Here is a 20354-nt window from a genome sequence, read left to right as displayed (position 1 = left end):
TACCCAACAGCAGTTTCTAGTAAATTGTACTGATTTTATACTCCATCATAATGTATTCACTTTCCAAGATAACATATACCAACAGATCAACGGGACCGCGATGGGGAGCTTCTTTGCACCTTCCTACGCAAATCTTGCTATGGGACTCATCGAGACTCTCAAATTCCAAGACAACAGCCCCTTCTTCAAACACGTAATTTTTTTCTAAACAATATATCGACGACTTGATTTTGATATGGAAGGGTAAACCCTCCATTATCCCAGATTTTATAGAATACCTCACCTGCATCTACTAACAGAAGAAAGATGGTACTCCCAAACCCTGGTTGCCATTTAGTCGTTTTTGGAATAGGAGGATACATACTGTACAATTGTTTATCTCATCAGTTTATTTTCACATAATTTAGTTTATTTTCACACTTTAAGATAGCCAGCGACCCACACCAGATAGCTTCCTCAATTCATTCAGCCACAAAATGTTCCTCCCCTTGTCCTCTTTCTGCCACACCCTTCTGTCCACTGCTTTCCTGTCTTCCTCATACCTTTTAAATTTGACGTCATTGGCGCTTACTGCTGGGACTATGTGACGACTGTCAGGTAATGTAGCCACAATGGATATGAATCTGTGGCCGATGCAGTGGATCTCAACAAGCTGAAAGAGGATGGAAAGTGTGAAGGAGGACTGGTTACCACTAGGGGCTTGATTCACAAAGCCGTGCTAACTGATATCACGGTCGCGCTAACGTTTTGTGTGCGTTAATGCGCATAACGTTTTTTGTACGCAATCGCAAATTTTTACGCGTAATTGTGAATTTCTGCATGCTAAGGCAAATTTTTGCCTGCAAAAGTTTGCGTTAGTGAGTAAAAATTTGCGATTGCGTGCGAAAACCGTTACGCGCATTATAACAAGCACAAAGCGCCAGTGCGACCGTGCTATCAGTTAGCACATCTTTGTGAATCAAGCCCTAGAAGTGCTTTTGTAAGCACTATTGATTTGAAAAGTGCCTGCTTATGTAATTCTACTTGTGATTTTTTTCAAAATCCTGTTGCTCAAGTAAGAACACATTGCATTACATTAGCAAGTGCTTTTCAAATCGCTGGTGCTTAGAAAAGCACTCGTAGAGCTTGATTCACAAAGGCATGATAAATGCTATTACGGCAGCAATAAGCTAATCATGAGGGTTAGCGTGCGTACAGGTTTGCACGCTATCTCGTGTGATGAGCTTATCACGGCTGTGATAGCATTTATCACACCTTTGTGAATCACACTCATAGGGTGAAGCAGCTCTAAGAAACACTGCATTGCAGATTACAGAGCTAAACCTAAAAGTAAATCTGTGAGAAGGGGGGAGTCAGATACTTACCTCAAGACGGGGAAGCCTCCCCCATCTTCCTCCACCAAGCCCTTCAGAAACAAGGGCCCCGTAGTGTGACCACCCTGCACTTGCTCAGTAGCACTGACCTGCTCTGTCTCTGCTCTTTCCACTGAAGCCCGAGCGTGTCCGTGCATGCGCAAGCCATAGATGAGTGGCTTTGGGGTGGGGACACTGGAAGAATACTTAGCAGGGCCTAGACAGGGGAAGTCTCTCTCGAGGTAAGTACCAAAATTTGGTACTTTATCCCCCTAAAGGTTTCCTTTTAAAGGCACTCTGACACTCTCAGACCTGACATGCACTGTCTTCCCCCAAGCAGTCCTCCTGGCACAAATCTAGTTTAGGGAACCCAGCAGGAACCTCATAGGAAAATTCTGGAAATGTGATTGGGTAGACAGCAAGCTCTCATATGCAAGATTTCAAATAGGTTGTAGCAAACTACAGTAAATCTATTCAGCCAGTCACAATCATGCTGTAGAGCAGGGGTCTCAAACTCAATTTACCTGGGAGCCGCAGGAGGCAAAGTCAGGATGAGGCTGGGCCGCATAAGGAATTTCACAATCGCGGCGCATCGCCGCCTCTGTCCGCCCCTCTCACTTTTCCTTCACAGAGAGGAGCGGGGAGAGGCGGCAATCCGTGCGGTGATTGACGTCAGGAGGGGCAGAGCTGAAGCTGAAAGCTCTGCCCCTTCCAGGAAATGCCGGCGGATTGCCCCCCGGGCGATTTGGGGGCTCTGCAGCCCTCGTTTAGCGGCTGGGATGCGGCGGATTACTTGGGAGCACTGAAGCGAACTATAAGGAAGCTTTTGCCGGCGAGGGCCACAAAATATTGTATCGAGGGCCGCAAATGGCCCGCGGGCCGCGAGTTTGAGACCCCTGCTTAGAGGGTGCTGTGATTGGAGAACTGTTCACAACTCCAGGATGGGTCCAGAGTGAAGAAGATTGCCAATGATCCGTCTCAGCCAGGCCATCGTTTCTTCAAATGGCTTCCATCAGGCTGGAGGTTCCGGGCCATCACCACCAAGATATTGAGGCAGAGAGACACTTTCTTCCGCACAGCGGTGAGTCTTGAATGCTATCTATTCCCCCCGACCCCTGAGACGCACCTTTTTTTTTATTTGCTGCCCACGTTAATGAGAGTGTTATTTTAGTAATACTGTTCTGTTTTGTTGTAGCTTTTTTTTTTTGCACTATCATTGTATTAAAGGACAACTGAAGTGAGAAGAATATGGAGGCTACCATATTTAATTTCTTTTTAAACAATTCCAGTTGCATGGCAGCCTCGCTGATCTATTTGGCTGCAGTAGTGTCTGGATCACACCAGAAACAAGCATGCAGCTAATCTTGTCGTATCTGACAATAATGTCAGAAACACCTTATCTGCTGCATGCATGTTTAGGGTCTATGGCTAAACGTATTAGAGGCAGAGGATCAGCAGTATAGCCAGGCAACTGGCTTTGCTCAAAAGCAAGTAAATATGCAAGCCTCCATATCCCTCTTGTTACAGTTACTTTAATGGAAGTGTCATTTTATCACTGTCATTTGCTGATGCTGCAGTAACTTATCTTATTGTCAGTGTGTCATTGACAATGAGTGTTCAACACCTAAATGCCTGTTTGTTGCTAAAACCAATTCTAGGCATGACCCAGTCATGCTTGGCAAAATGAATGGATTCTGATTCTGATTCCTCCTGGGTTCCTCCTGAACTTAAGCCCCCTCCCCAGCAAAACCCCTCAGACTCCCTCTCCAGCCTCTCTGGAATCATTTTATTACTTATACCTTAAAGGGATACTTAAGGCATAAATAAAAAAATCAGTTTTACTCACCTGGGGCTTCTACCAGCTCTCTGCAGCCGTCCCGTGACCTCGCAGTCACTCACAGAGCCTCCAGTCCTCCACCACAAGCTAGTTTTGTTTTCACCTACAGGCCTGGCCACGCGTAGGCTTCTGAACGTTCTTGTCCGCTATAGTCTCCTGCGCAGGATTTGTAAAAAAAAATAGCCTGGTCACCGGCGGGGGGGGGGGGGGGGTCGTCTGGGTGGGTTTGGATTGGGCTGGTAAAGCCTGTGGTCCATACAGGGCTTCTATGGCCACCCTGCAGCTGTCATGCCCCTTGCAATCATCCTATGACCCTCTGTTCCCCGCCGCAAATGCCGGTCTAATTTTCACTGTAACAACACTGCGGCTGCACGGCCTCGGCCGCGAGCGTGCTCGCTCCTGCACGTGTCATCGCAAGCTTATTGCGCAGGCGCAGTACAAGAAAACTTTCTACTGTGCCTGCGCAGTAAGCTCCCGATGACACGTGCAGGAGCGAGCATTATTCGTCTATTTAGGCGGGTAGCCGAGGATCGTAGGAGGACGGCGCAAGACATTACAGCTAGGGATGGGATCACGAGTACCTAAGCACTCAAATTCGTGATTTAAATTAGATTTTGAAATTGCGGCAACTGAAGGGGAAGGGGTTAGTTATCCATAATTCTGCCACCCGCCCAGCGTTCAAAATAGCTTGCACGCGTCCTATTGATCGCGTTGCAAGCCTCACCAAGGCGGCAGATTTATGGGTAACTAACCCCTTCTTGTCCAGCCGCTCAGCTGCAGCAATTTAGGCTAATTTAAGGCTAATTTAAATCACAAATTTGAGTGCTTGCACTTCTGATCCCATCCCTAATTACAGCTGCAGGGGGCCGATAGAAGCCCCATGTAAGTGTCAGTTTATGTTCTTTTACGCATGCCACAGAACTCATTTAAAGGGATACTGTAGGGGGGTCGGGGGAAAATGAGCTGAACTTACCTGGGGCTTCTAATGGTCCCCCGCAGACATCCTGTGTTGGCGCAGCCACTCCCCAATGCTCCGGCCCCGCCTCCGGTTCACTTCTGGAATTTCTGACTTTAAGGTCAGAAAACCACTGCGCCTGCGTTGCCGTGTCCTCGCTCCCGTTGATGTCACCAGGAGTGTACTGCGCAGACACAAACCATACTGGGCCTGCGCTGTGCGCTCTTGATGACATCAGCGGGATCGAGGACACGGCAACGCAGGCGCAGTGGTTTTCTGACTTTAAAGTCAGAAATTCCAGAAGTGAACCGGAGGCGGGGCCAGAGCATCGGTGAGCGGCTGCGCGGGCACAGGATGTCTGCGGGGGACCATTAGAAGCCCCGGGTAAGTTCAGCTCATTTTCCCCCGACCCCTACAGTATCCCTTTAAGTGGTTAAGTATCCCTTTCATTTCTATGTGTGTTTTTAATATTTGCTATTCACTGTTGTTGTGTGCGTCATTATCTATGGGCTGAGACACACCAGAAAAGCTCCCCAAACGCTAGAGCTTTCAAAAGCTCTTCCTAATGTAATGCTATGGGTTTTTGTTTTTTTTATACAAAACCACATCGCTCCAGTGTGCATAGACACATAGGATAACATTAGCAGGAGGTTTCAAAAACTTAATATGCTCAGAAAAACTCCTCTGGTGTGCACCAGGCCTATGTTGTTATTTTCACAATGACCAATCGCACTTTGCAATAAAGTTGATTTTGATTCTTGATACAGGAAGAGGCGGAGCTAATGACAGGAAGTTCCAGGTTAGAAGTGACAGGAAGTAGAGAGGAGAAATTGCTGGAACTGACAGAGGCAGAGCAGGTAATGATATTTGCTGATCCCAGTTGCTGGAATTAGTAGTGCACAAAGAGAGATATCAGTTGGACATTTTGGGATTTGTAGGGAAGGACTAGAGGGCATGTAGGGAGTCTGGGATTATTTTTCTACACATTCAGAACGTTTCTAGCATAGCATGCAGGTCTTGTAGTTCTACACATCCAACACAGAGAGAGCAATGGGTGTGCTGGGCTTTTACCTGTCTCGTAGTCCGATATACATAGCACTCATCTCTAAATGCTGAGTCCCATACTACAGCCAGTGCAACAATAATATTCCGTGCTAGAATAAGCACAGCAGTAATGTCCCTCCAAATAAGTTCTACCTCGTGGCCAAGTGTCCCTTCAGTGAGAGTCCTCAGTGACAGACGTCAGAGTGACACCAGGAAGGCAAATCAGGATACCTTACTTGTGGCTGTGTTCCTGTGCTGACTCCTCCTCTCCTGCCTTAATGCAGCTGCTGCCTTTCTCCTGTGCCTCGCCTGCACTGACCAACATCCAGCCATTGAGAGATGTCTGTGTGTCCTCAGTGGTTTCCTGCTGGTGGGTGAGGAGCTCCTACCTATTCAGAGTGATTTATTGCCTCTACATAGCCTGGATTCCTGCAGTGTACAGGCTGCTGGTGCTTATTCCAGTGTGCCTGTGGCTGGAAAGCTCAGCATTGTAATTTGTTTCTCAGTCAGTTCAGCACAATGCAGGGGAGGCTTTCAGGGTGGTGTCAGGATGAATGAGAGGTATGTAGTGGATAGGTGAGTGTTAAGGTAGAGGATGAGTTGGAAGGTAATGCTGTATAGGACAAGTGAGCAGGGCAATGCTATGTATACAGCCACAGTGAAGGGTAGTAGTCGCATTGGGTTCGGGGAATGACAACAATGGGGTGATATAGTATGGAAAAGGTCAGCAGTGGCTGGGAGGAGAGGTGAGAAGTAAGTAGGTGGAGGTCAGGAGAGATGAGCAAGGGTTAAGGTCCATACACACTCTAGATTAATTGTATCAAAGGAGCTGGCAGGCACTCTGACTTTGTTGCTGTAAATAAGTGGTTACTTCCAGCAAATAGTTGCTACAAAAGTATCCACCCGATCTAAACTACGTGCTCAAGACTGAAAGCAGTATAGCAGCCGAGCACCCTCTGGCACCCACAGCTGCCTCACCACCACCATTCCACAGTTTGAGTATGTATCTGATTTTGCCATTTTTGCTGCTGTTATTAAACTATAGTGCCAGGCTTTTCTTTGTCCTATGGATTGCACACTACATTAAAGTCAATGCACACAAATGAGCGATGTTGCTGAAAAGACATTACCAAGCAAAAACAAATGAAGTAGTTTAAACAACATTGTTCTTTCACACCAACATTCCAAACAATGATGTTGCTGGAATGCTGCGAGTGCAAGCGGGAGTGACATTTCACACGACATGCGCACATGCTCTGGAACAGCGATGTTTGACTGACATTGTACACACTGGACGACTGCACGACATCTGCCCTATAGTCCTCTAAACTGATCTCCCAGTCGGATTGGGCAGAATACCCGATATCGGTTGCTTGTTGTCATTGTCATTTTACACCGTTCAGCTACATATTTTTTAATGATTGTCATCTGATATGGAATTATCTTGTTTATCAGACATTGCAAATGACATCTAGTTGGCTTAGTTAGTTAGCTACAAGGGGATGTGATTTTTATTAAATTTAATGGTGCCAGAGCGGTGCAATTCCTTTATCTATGGGGATTCCTTCTGGGTCCCGTAAAGTAGAATATTGCCTATCGCCCAGTGGAGAAAGTGTGGGAGAAGCATTGTGCACATACTCTGCTATATATATACTGGGCACAGGAGAGCACAGGATGGGGGGAGGGGCACTAAGACCACCAGGGAAGCCATATTTGGGAGGGAGAGGGGCCCACTTACACCACCAGGGAAGCCATAATGGGTAGAAGTGAGAAGATCTTAAGAGCTATCTATTTATAAGGTAATATTGTTGTTTATTGGAGAGGTGAGCAGTGCAGGGAATTATGGGTTATTACCAACGTATCTGTTTAGTGACTGCAGTGTGTGTGTGTATCAGGTTCCTATAAGATGTCAGAATGCCCCTATTTCTCCCTGCAGGAGTGTCAGTATATAGAAGGACACAAGGACCTCTGCAAGGATCTCCTGATGGAGAATCCGCTGCCCCTCCCATCACTGGGTAAGAGGAGACTTTCATGTCTTGTAAAGGAGACAGCGGTATGAAGGGTCCACCTAGATTTCCCCCAATCATATAACAACAATGTATTCAGCTTGTATCTATGCGTTTTCTACAGATGGAACCGGTAACATACACGCACCAGAGAGATGTACAGGTCCTCTTTATTCTCAGGAAGATCACACCATTCCTCACCATTATAAGGTATGTGGACTTGAGAGTATCACAGACAGTCCAAAAAAAGACTTCATGCTGTATGAGATAACCTATGATCTATCTAAAGCTGACACACTACTCAATTTGCACTAAATTTTGTTTTCTGTTGATATTAGATCAATTATATTATGATCTACTAAAGACGAGACAATAAAAGACGAGAAAATAACATTTTATAGTGTGCTTTTCTCCTGGCGGACTCAAAGCGCTTGAGCTGCAGCCACTGGGGTGCGCTCAGTAGGCAGTAGCTGTGTCAGGCTATGATGTCACGCAGCCATCTGTCCCAGAGTTGTTCCTGCTCCCTTTACTACAAACAAATAACCCCACAGTGATGTTATCGCCTGTCCTCCAAACTGTCCTTTCTCCAACAACATGAACTTGCTAGTAATCTAAGCTTACAGACAATATGTTTTTATATTTTAATTTTGTGTTTTTAGTCCAAAGAATATACTGATTTGAACATTGAGAAACAAGAGACGTATGTGAAGAATGATCAGCAGTCTATGGAGGAGAGTCACATGATGAGAACAATTAAAGAGGAAGAAGAAGAGAAGTATGTGAGGGGTGACCTGCAGTCTATGAAGGAGGGTGACATGATGAGGACAATTAAAGAGGAAGAAGAGACATATGTGAGTGGTAATCAGCAGTCTATGGAGGGTGACCTGATCAGGACAATTAAAGAGGAAGAGGAAGAAGAGAAGTATGTGAGTGGTGATCAGCAGTCTATGGAGGGTGACATAAGGACAATTAAAGAGGAAGAAGAGAAGTATGTGAGGGGTGATCAGCAGTCTATGGAGGAGGGTGACATGATGAGGACAATTAAAGAGGAAGAAGAGAAATATGTGAGGGGTGATCAGCAGTCTATGGAGGAGGGTGTCATGATTGGAACAATAAAACAAGAGGAATGTAATCGAGATATTTGCACATGTGAGTAATGAGCACTGCATGGATCACTGGTTTACACTGTATTGTATATTTGGACAAGCAGATGTGAACAATAAAGGTGTCAGACAAGATTTTCTCATCACTAAGATGGAAACTACAGCAGCAAAGTTAAGATTTGTTTTTTTTTTTTTATTCAAAGGTCCATCTCTATTCCTCAATATAACATCATAGTACCAACAAATGAGGAGGGGATACTGTACACCATATGAAAGGCCCATCTCCATTCCTCAGTATAACCTCATAGTACCAACAAATGAGGAGGAGATACTGTACACCATATAAAAGGTCCATCTCCATTCCTCAGTATAACATCATAGCACCAACAAATGAGGAGGGGATACTGTACACCATATGAAAGGCCCATCTCCATTCCTCAGTATAACATCATAGCACCAACAAATGAGGAGGAGATACTGTACACCATATGAAAGGCCCATCTCCATTCCTCAGTATAACATCATAGTACCAACAAATGAGGAGGGGATACTGTACACCATATGAAAGGCCCATCTCCATTCCTCAGTATAACATCATAGTACCAACAAATGAGGGGGAGATACTGTACACCATATGAAAGGCCCATGTCCATTCCTCAGTATAACATCATAGTACCAACAAATGAGGAGGAGATACTGTACACCATATAAAAGGTCCATCTCCATTCCTCAGTATAACATCGTAGCACTAACAAATGAGGAGGGGATACTGTACACCATATGAAAGGCCCATCTCCATTCCTCAGTATAACCTCATAGTACCAACAAATGAGGAGGAGATACTGTACACCATATAAAAGGTCCATCTCCATTCCTCAGTATAACATCATAGCACTAACAAATGAGGAGGGGATACTGTACACCATATGAAAAGCCCATCTCCATTCCTCAGTATAACATCATAGCACCAACAAATGAGGAGGAGATACTGTACACCATATGAAAGGCCCATCTCCATTCCTCAGTATAACATCATAGCACCAACAAATGAGGAGGAGATACTGTACACCATATGAAAGGCCCATCTCCATTCCTCAGTATAACATCATAGTACCAACAAATGAGGAGGGGATACTGTACACCATATGAAAGGCCCATCTCCATTCCTCAGTATAACATCATAGTACCAACAAATGAGGGGGAGATACTGTACACCATATGAAAGGCCCATGTCCATTCCTCAGTATAACATCATAGTACCAACAAATGAGGAGGAGATACTGTACACCATATGAAAGGCCAATCTCCATTCCTCAGTATAACATCATAGTGCCAACAAATGAGGAGGAGATACTATACACCAGGGGTGCCCACACTTTTTTGACTCGCGAGCTACTTTTAAAATTCCAGAGCTCAAGAGATCTACCAACATTTAAAATAGCCAGGTATAGCTGCCCTTAATATAAGTAGCTACGCATAGGTGCCCCCGTATAGAAAGCTAGGCATAGGTCCCCTTATATAGCTAGGCATAGGTGCCCCCCCATATAGATAGCTAGGCATAGGTGCTCCCTATATATCTAGGCATAGGTGCCCCCCATATAGATAGCCAAGCATAGGTGCCCCCCAAATATAGATAGCTAGGCATAGGTGGTCCCCGATATAGATAGCTAGGCATAGGTGTCCCCCACATAGATAGCTAGGCATAGGTGGTCCCCGATATAGATAGCTAGGCATAGGTGGTCCCCGATATAGATAGCTAGGCATTGCTGTCCCCCACATAGATAGCTAGGCATAGGTTCCCCCTCACATATAGATAGCCACGTGTAGGTGCCCCCATATATTGATAGCTAGGTATAGGTGCCCCAGTCATATAGATAGGTGCCCCCTCCCTCCACCAGCCGCCGCTCTCCTCCACCCCCCTTCACTCACCCTGCATGCCCGGAGGAGCATGCAGCACTGAGACATCTGATAGCGGTGACCAGCGGTGGAGAGGAGAGCGGAGGATAACGGCGTGTATACAGGCAAAGCACTTCCTTTATACACGTCCTTACCCACCGCTCTCCTCTCCACTGCGGATTGTCGCTAATCAGATGTCAGTGCTGCAAGGCATGCAGGGTCGGCGACGGGGTTCCGGACTACATGAGGAGGAGAGCGGCGGACAAAGAGGAAGTGGGAGGGCTGGGGAGGAAGGAGGGGGGCATGACGCGGCGCTCTCTTTGCCTCTCCCTATTGGCTGTGTGCTCTGTGCTGCTCTGCATAGGGCAGCAGAGCAGCACAATCAGACGGTACGCCGGCGCTGCATAGTCAGTGTCTGGCGTACTATTTTAAAATGCCGACGCGATCTACCCAGCAGTCCTTCGCGATCTACTGGTAGATCGCGATCGACGCATTGGGCAGCCCTGCTGTACACCATATAAAAGGTCCATCTCCATTCCTCAGTATAACATCATAGCACCAACAAATGAGGAGGAGATACTGTACACCATATGAAAGGCCCATCTCCATTCCTCAGTATAACATCATAGCACCAACAAATGAGGAGGAGATACTGTACACCATATGAACGGCCCATCTCCATTCCTCAGTATAACATCATAGTACCAACAAATGAGGAGGAGATACTGTACACCATATGAAAGGTCCATCTCCATTCCTTAGTATAACATCATAGTACCAACAAATGAGGAGAAGATGCTGTACACCACATTAAAGGCCCATCTCCATTCCTCAATATAAAATCTTGTTCCAAATCATGGGGTACTTCTGTTAAAGGGACCCTGAGCAGAGGCACTGGGTATGCATTTAAGCACACCCATGTATAATTGCTAATGTCGATACACTTACCGTGCTCTGTGTTAAAATATCCACCTCCTTTTTTGCCCGTTCTAAATTACATGACAGCGGCAACAAAAGTCACGCTGTGACCTCGGAATAGGAAGCCTGCGGGTCCTCTCTGCGCATGCGCAGGCTTGCTTGCTTCTTGCTCTTCTGTTCCCCTCCCTTCTGCCGTGCGTGCAATATGACATGCAACAGAAGGAAGGAGAACAGAGGAGGAAGAAGAAGCCAGGAAGCCTGAGCATGTGTAGACAGGACCCGCAGGTTTCCCATTCCGAGGTTACAGGCAGTGCAACTTTTGGCGCTGCTGCAATGTAATTTAGAAATGGCAAAGCGGGAGGGGGAGAGTTTAACACAGGGCATGGTGAGTGTATCATTACCAATTATACGTAGGTATGCTTAAGGCCTCTTTCACACCAAGACGTTGCGTTTTAGGGGACGTTAAGGCCGCATAACTTGCCCCTAACGCAACGCATGGTGGTGTTGAAGTTGGACGTCAGATTGATTGACAGATTTAAGAATCCACAACACAGATTGCTTTAGTTTATATTAGTGGTGGCTAAAGCCTTTATTTCCTCCCAGTGGCTCAAACCCTCCTTGTCTTTTAAGGTGATGGAGGGCAGAATTTATAACATTATGACCTGTGAACTGCTCAGTGCCCTCATAAAAATTAGAATGTTGTGCAAAAGTCCATTTTTTTTCAGTAATTTAGCATAAAAGGTGAAACTAACATATGCAATTAGTTAGCTGATTAGAGTCTGACACTTCAAGCCTATTATTATTATTTATTGGATTTATATAGTGCCAACATATTACACAGCCCTGTATTATACATAAAATTACAGACATCACTGACCAGGTTGAATAACCACGCAATACAGGTAAAAAGCAATAAGGTACACAACACAATACAGGCAGTAATACAATGCCAGATCATACACTGGAGTGGTAGTCCCAGTAATACACATTACTATGGGTAGAGTACACAATCAAGTACGATACACAAGTAGAGAGGTCCATGCCAACGGCTAACAATCTTAAGGGAGGGTGTGGCGACACGAATGGAGGGGGGCTACGTTGAGAGGATCTCGGCAGGGAGAGATAGGGCAGCATTGAGGTGGGGTAGGCCTCCTTGAGGTGAGTTTTGAGGAGTTGTTTGAAGGTGTTGTAGGAGGGGGCAAGCCTGATGGGCAGTGAGAGAAAGTTCCACAGGATGGGGGCAGCTCTAGTAAAGTCCTGTACTCGTGCATGTGAGATGCATGGGGTGGTTAGGAGGAGGTTCCTGGAGGAGCGAAGTGGGCGGCCAGGTGTGTATCTGTTGACCAGATCAGAGATTTAGGTTGGACAGGATTTTTGTATAGAATTGTAAGATCTAGGATCTTGAAGCTGATTCTGAAGCATTTTGGAAGCCAGTTAAGGGATTTGCGTAGGGGAATCGAGGAAACAGAATGGTGGGATGAGTAGATTAGTCTGGCTGCTGCATTCATGACAGATTGTACTGGGGTGATGTTGTTTTGAGGAAGGCCTGACAGGAGGGTGTTGTCGTAATACAGACAGGAGAGGATGAGGGCATGGACAAGGAGTTTGGCAGTGTCCAGGGTCAGCAAAGGCCGGATCTTGAAGATTTTGCGTAAATCGAGATTGTAGGCCCTAGCAATGGTTTGGATGTGGGGGTAGAAGGAAAGGGTCAAGTCCAGGGTGAAACCCAGGCAGCGGGCTTGTATGGTTGGGCGGATGACTGTACCATTGACAGTGACATAGATGTCCGTGGGGGGTAGACTGCATGGGGTGGGAAAATGTTTTACCCAGGTTTAACTTTAGGAACCTGGCAGACATCCAGGATGAGATGGCTGAGAGGCAGGAGCCTAGAATATTTAACATTTCCACATTATTCTAATGGTCTGAGATTTTGAGGTTCTCATAAGCTGTAAGCCATAATCATCAAAATTATGAGACATAAAGGCTAGAAATATTTCGGTGTGTGTGTGTGTGTGTGTGTGTGTGTGTGTGTGTGTGTGTGTGTGTGTGTGTGTGTGTGTGTGTGTGTGTGTGTGTGTGTGTGTGTGTGTGTGTGTGTGTGTGTGTGTGTGTGTGTGTGTGTGTGTGTGTGTGTGTGTGTGTGTGTGTGTGTGTGTGTGTGTGTGTGTGTGTGTGTGTGTGTGTGTGTGTGTGTGTGTGTGTGTGTGTGTGTGTGTGTGTGTGTGTGTGTGTGTGTGTGTGTGTGTGTGTGTGTGTGTGTGTGTGTGTGTGTGTGTGTGTGTGGTTTAAAGGTTGGGCTAGTGAACAGGGCTGTGTCAACTTGATAATAAAGATACAATATTTCTGAAAAATTTCCTCTCCAGATTATACTGCAGAAGATAAGGGTATCACACAATATTCTCCAGTAGGAAACCCCATTACTGGAAATACACAGCACAGACTTTACCATAAGGGGAGATCACCAGATCCCTCTAATCCTGAGGAATCTTCTGACACATCACATCCCGTTATCCCAAATATCCAGGTGAGATCTCACACTGCCGATAGATCTAGAGATTTGTCCAATGTTGGGGAATCGTCTGGTAATTCTTGTATTCTTAAACAGATGGGTGAGAAGACATTTCCTTCATCTGAATGTGAAAACTGGAAAACAAAATCATTTGTTTTACACCAGAAAAGTTGCAGAGCCAAGCGTATCTTTTCATGTCCAGAGTGTGGGAAATATTTCACTGACAAATCAAACCTTAATACTCATCAGAGAACTCACACAGGAAAGCGTGATTTTTCATGTTCAGAATGTGGCAAACAGTATACTCAGAAGGGAAGTCTTATTACACATCAAAGAATTCACACAGGTGAGCGTCCCTTCTCTTGCTCAGAGTGTGGGAAATGTTTCACAGACAAATCAAATTTGCATAGTCATCAGAGAACTCACACAGGAAAGCGTGATTTTTCATGTTCAGAATGTGACAAACACTTTACTGGTAAGTCAAGTCTTATTAATCATCTGAGAATTCACACAGGTGAGCGTCCTCATCAGAGAAGTCACTCAGCAGAGCTTGAATTTTCATGTTCAGAATGTGGGAAACGGTTTACTCAGAAGGGAAGTCTTATTACACATCAGAGAATTCACACAGGTGAGCGTCCCTTCTCTTGCTCAGAGTGTGGGAAATGTTTCTCTGACAAATCAAACCTGCATAGTCATCAGAGAAGTCACACAGGAGAGCGTGATTTTTCATGTTCAGAATGTGACAAACAGTTTACTCGAAAGTCATATCTTATTAGGCATCAGATAATTCACACAGGTGAGCGTCCCTTTTTATGCTCAGAGTGCGGGAAATGTTTCACTCGGAAAGAACACCTTAATTCTCATTGGAGAAGTCATGCAGGAAAGTTTACTATGAAGGCACATCTCATTGATCATCAGAGAGGTCACACAGGTGAGCACCCCTTTTCATGCTCAGAGTGTGGGAAATGTTTCAATGATAAATCAAACCTGTCTCGTCATCAGAGAAGCCATACAACATAGTGGGATTTTTCATGTTCAGAATGTGACAAACAGTTTAAGTCATATCTTATTACACATCAAAGAACTCACACAACTGAGCGTCCATTTTCATGCTCAGAGTGTGGGAAATATTATGCGCAGAAAGCAAGTCTTAATTACTCATCAGAGTAGTCACACAGGAAAGTGTGATTTTTCATGTTCGGAAAGTAATCGTTTTTTCTCAGACAAGTCTCAGAGAAGTCACACAGGTTAGCAGCCCTTTTCATGTACAGCATGTGAGAAAATTTGTATCGTGAAGATTAGTGTTCTTAAATACCAGAAATTTCGCACTAGAGAGTGACCTTTTTCATGTTTATATTGTTTATGTTTGAATCTGAAAACCTAGATTATTTTGTCGCCAGAAAACTGACATAGATGAGCGTTCATGTTCCTGCTCAGTGTGGGAAATGCTCCAGTGAGAAGGCATTCCTTTACAGACAGCAGAGAAATCACAATGGAGAGTCGGCATTCTCAAGTTCTGAATGTGGGAAATGCTTCACTCAGAAATGGGAACGTTTCAGACATGAGGGGAATTCACACTGCAGAGCATCCTTTTTCTTTTTCAGACAGTAGGTAATCTTTCAGCCAAACTGAGAAGCGTCTTAAACAACAAAACAATTGTTTGAAGTCCACACAATTTTCAATAGTCCTGGAAACTTTATTAGTGCAAGATTAAAACATAGTGCTGTGTGGCAGCAGCAGTCTGCTGTTTTGGGCTCCTGCCCTTTTTCAAGCTGCCTTGAAGCTAACTAAGCAGCTTAAAAAAGGGCAGGAGCTTAAAACAGCAGACTGTTGCTGCCACACAGCACAATGTTTTAACCTCGTACTAATAAAGTTTCCAGGACTATTGAAGAATATGCAGACTTCAATCAATCATTTTACTGGAAGGATCTTGGCGGGTACCCAGGTGGAAGGTCCTGCACATCTGATCCTTTGAATGTGGGCTTTGGTCATTTGAGTGCGGTTCCATATCCAAATGTCTTAAACAACAGACAGCACACACAGGAAAGTGTTAGAGTTCATGTTCAGAGAGAGGGAAATATTACCATGAGAATGGAATGTTTCATAGGGCAGACGTCAGTAGTCATCCAGAGGAAAAGCTCACAGACAGAAGAATCGTGGTGTCTGTCATACTGGGCAACAAGTCAGGACAGCTGTCTTCACACATAAGCTTAAAGAGTAACTCCACCATAGCTGAGAAAGTGGCAATGCCTTCCCTCCATCTTTATACATTGCAGGGCTTAATGGCAAACATTATTCAGTTTTCTCACATATAGACATGCAAAACAGGTTCCCTCAGGCCTGGGACCCACTAGAGAGCTTTCAGCAGTGATTTGTGCTTTCTAGGAATTGCTGGCCATTTTACAAGTGCTTCTGTGCTGAAAGTGAATGGCTGTGATCCTGCAGGAGTGATTCCAATTTGCTCTGTATGCAGCATGTTTGCAGCGATTTCATACGGGACAACAAGACCCAAAATCACTTTCCCGGAAATCGGTTTGCTTTTAGGTGGCAAAATTGCTCTCTAAGGCACTAGCATTATTGAGAGCATTTGGCTATTGCAAATTGGTCCACAGCCAGAGTGTTTGTTCTGGGAGTGTCTGCTGCTAACCAGTGGATTAGTGCAGGTGTGGGAAATGAGTAACAAGCTCCAGCTCTGTGCAGGTGATTAGCAGCAGGACAGCAAGTTCTAGGTAGTCTATACTCTTTACAAAGAGGTTAGGTTCCAGGCTTGCAGAGATGTGTAGCTTCAGATGCACTCAGTTTTGGAAGTTGATAACTGGCTGCTCATTAACATAAGTCATTTTTTATAGTATACAAAGCAAAAAATGGGGGAATTCAACAAGTGGCGGACTGGGAATATAATCCAGGATAAGCAGCAAAACCAGACTCCCAATTATGTCCGCTACATTGTAACAGTAACATAATAGTGATTACACCTGTCAATCAAATATCAGGACATAAATCAGAGCCAAAACATAAATGACACAACACGTTATCTGGAGTAATAGGAAACAGCAACAGTAACCTACAATGATGGTGGAAATCTTGCTACTTCAAGGACAACTATCTTAAAGAATAGTATGCACTATACGTTTTGTTTCTCCTATGACACTTATAGAAGGTAGTGAAAATCTGAGAGATTTTGGATTAGTCTATCTCGTCATGGGGAATTCTCAGCTATTTCCTTATTTACAAAAGCACTTACTGAATGGCAGTGTAACAAACGCTAGAGAGACAGCCGCAGTGAACAGCGCTACCACCGCAGCTGCCTTCAGCTCCCTGTTTAGCAATGTGTCTGTGCCTCAGGCGTCTAGCACGCCGAGGACGGGGCTGTCAGTTGCACATAGGGTTGCTTTGTCGCGTGTGCGCGCGCACAGACAGGACCTTTATGCGGGGAGGAGGTGCGTCAGCTGATCGAGGAGACGCTCGCCGCTCCTCATTGGTTGATAGGAGGGGGGCGTGCCTGAAGGGTCTCCTCTGCTTCAAAAGCCTAGCTGAATCACTCGCAACTTGTCTGCTGTTGCGAATACTCTGTGTTAGCGCTCAGACCCTTAGATAGTTCCGGTGTGCTTTGATCCGGGAGGAAACCGGGGATTTCACACAAGATAGGAATTGTTTGATAGCCTTAAAGATTTACATTACTGTGTTATTATTTGTGCATGACTCTGGCTCGTTCTGACTACTCTTCTGCTCAGTGACTTTGTACCTCTGCTCATCTGATCTTGCTGCCGAATCTGCTTGCCTAAACCTTTCTGTCTCTGCCTCCTGATTTTGTACTGCCTCTGTCTGTCTGTTGCCAAACCCGATCTGTCTGACCACTCTACTCTCACCAGAGGGGCCTTGACTCTGGTGAGGGGCACTGTACTGTTAGTACCCACCAGCTCCTCTGGTGAGGTATTGCCAAAGCTATCAGTACTACTGTTGCCAAACCTGATCTGTCTGACCACTCTACTCTCACCAGAGGGCCCTTGACTCTGGTGAGGGACACTGTACTGTTAGTACCCACCAGCTCCTCTGGTGAGGTATGGCCAAAGCTTTCAGTACTACAGTTGCACCAATCACTCATTGCTATTTGTTGTCACATCAGCTTCCTATATATCAGTATTATAGGTGATTCTGCAGATCACCATATAATCAGGTATATATATATATATATATATATATATATATATATATATATATATATATATGCATTATAGGTGATACTGCAGATCATCTAATAATCAGAATTCTGTTCTTTGCTGACACAAATCGTTACAGACAGTTGTAGAAACGAGTAGTGAGGCTGGGGATTGCTTCTATAAAGGAAATGCTAAGAATCTCCCATGAGAAGATGGACTAGATCAAAAGTTGTTAGATCTGTCAGCTTTTTACTGTTTACTGTAAGTGACAGCAAAATAGGAAAAAAGTAACTTTTAAAGCATTTTATGCTGGAAATGTCTACCAGTGTAAAATTCTGTACATGAAAATCAGTGCCACCAAGATGTGACCATCTTCAGGCTGAGCATGTCGATTGGACATGCTGCAAGATGTTGGGCCGTTGTGGTAAATCGGGTGCACGGCGGTAATGGCAAGCGATATCGGGATGAGTGATGAGCGCAATGAGACCCCCGGAGCTGTCCCCCCCTAATGTCCAATGTGCCATGCTGTTGTCCAGTGCAGCATACATTGCAGCTTGTGGGGAGCATTGCATCCAGTGCAGCTCCCCACATGGTTGACATGTACACATGGGTGCTTGTGTGACATCAGATACGGAGAGGTAATGTTTATGGCACTGGCCACGGGGATGGCACATTGGACATTACGGGGGATGGCATCGAAGCGGTGGATGCAGCATCACAAGGCCAATTCCGGGTCGATTTCAGCATGAAATTGATCAGGAATCGGCCTGCCGTGTATGGGCAACCGACAGATCTCTTTCTAATCAGATTCAGTTAGAGAGAGATTTGTCTCTTGGTCGATTCTGTCCATTATCACTAGATGTAAAGTGATCAGAAAATCATTAAGGGTAAATTGGAGGAGGAGTATACTCCAAAGAAAACAGATGTACTAGCTAAATTGTAAACATATACATTTTATTATTACATTCCACAGTTTAAAAGGAAATAAATTCCAATAAAAGGCACTATGCCTGCACTGAGGTCGGCCGACCCTCTAAACCACGGCACCCACCATGCACTCACTCATACACACCGGGGATTTTTGGTTGGAGTGATCACTCAGTTGAAAAAAACACAGGGATTCCCATATACAAAATGCACCGTCAATTCATCTCAAAAGATAATGTTCCTCATGGACAAGCAAAGCCACAGTAACGGTTAGTAAAGCGGTAACAATCCAAGCAGTGCAGCAGGAGACAGGAGAAAAGGAAAAAGGCTCCACTCGCAAGCCAATTCAAAGTAGCGACTTAAGCGGCATGATGCATGTACGAAGATTGTAAACATACTCTACCGGCTCCACGATGTCAGCATCATTGATACAGTTAAAATTCAACACTTCCGTGTGTGCTCCGAGTGGACCGGATAGAGTCGCTGTGAAGCTGCCAGTATAAAGCCTCCTGGCTGGTGATACTAAGTCCAAGATATGTCGTGCTGTGGCTTAAGGACTGCGAAGGTCCGCGATGTGCAGATCCTGGATGTGCAGAATGGGAGGTCCACCCTGTGTGAGGAATGGGGTAGAGAGTCCACGCTGCGGAGTGCAGCGATGATGCGGTGAAGATGTGAGGCGGCTGCGGTGGCAGAGGACCGTTCACCCCATGCAGGCCGTGTCGGAACGCCAGGAACCCAACGTAGATGTAAAGTGAACCTGTAAGTTTAAAAAAAAAAAAAAAAAAAAGTGGTCCAGAGACTTCCTGTCTCCTCCTTTACCCACTGCCGCTGGCTGGGGACCCCTTTCCTGTTGACAGTGGTGCTCCCTTCTGTGTATGGGCATGGCTGTGCTGCACATGTATGGCTGCACCTGAGGAGTAGCACAAAGCCACTCATGAATGAGCAGCATCAGCTTCCTGTGCAGTACAGCCAGGCTTGTACATGGAGGGGAGCGCAGCCACGGGAACATATCCCACACGCTCTTGTCTGGTTTGTATGGAGGGACCCTGCACAGCAGCAGTGGGCTCGTGGATGGACAATCCAGATGCTTCCCTCCACATGGGCAAGTGTCTCAGTTTGTTTTTTAGTTAAACTTACAGGTTTGATTTAAGAAGACAACATTACATTGATATGTTTGTGGCCATAATTAAAGTGGATCCAAACTAAAAATACAAGATTTCAGAAATAAAATCTATTTTCTAAATTATAATAATTAATAGCATCCTTTTTTCAGCAGCATGATGACAAATATAAAATATTTTACATTTATTGGAGGAACCCTCCTTTCCTTTCATATTGCCGGGACAGAATCCGGCAAACTGTTGGAGTAGATGGTGTCCAGCAAAGGAGGAATTGCTAATGGCTGCCACCTGTATAACCCTAGTTATGCAAAGAGGAGGGTGAAAAGCAGGCCCTGAAATGCTCATAGGCTTGAAGGAGTGTTTATTTATCTTTGTATGTGTCAGAGTGGTGCAACTAAATATTTTGAATTAAAAAAATGTTTGGTTTGGGTCCGCTTTAAGGTTAAAATTGAGACAGAACCTAACAGTGCAGGGAAAGGACTCTGAGGAGGACAGGACAATCTTTTTATAACGCAGTGAATAAAAT

The 20354-nt window shown here is 45.1% G+C and overlaps 1 protein-coding gene across 1 annotated transcript; it reads left to right on the top strand.

The window, feature by feature from the left end:
* The first annotated feature begins 100 nt into the window (after window positions 1-100).
* Window positions 101-15302, top strand: LOC137536868 (zinc finger protein 484-like). Its single transcript, XM_068259052.1, has 7 exons — window positions 101-193; window positions 4912-5001; window positions 7125-7203; window positions 7319-7404; window positions 7854-8343; window positions 13475-13635; window positions 13717-15302. Exons 1-7 carry the CDS (start codon window positions 101-103, stop codon window positions 14638-14640), a joined length of 1923 nt encoding a protein of 640 aa, XP_068115153.1. The 3' UTR covers window positions 14641-15302.
* The last annotated feature ends 5052 nt before the right edge of the window (window positions 15303-20354 follow it).

The sequence above is a fragment of the Hyperolius riggenbachi genome, chromosome 10 (genome assembly GCF_040937935.1).
Source record: "Hyperolius riggenbachi isolate aHypRig1 chromosome 10, aHypRig1.pri, whole genome shotgun sequence".
Classification (NCBI taxonomy): Eukaryota; Metazoa; Chordata; class Amphibia; order Anura; family Hyperoliidae; genus Hyperolius; species Hyperolius riggenbachi.
Note: the sequence above shows the minus strand (reverse complement) of the source record. Positions and strands in the feature narration are given on the sequence as shown.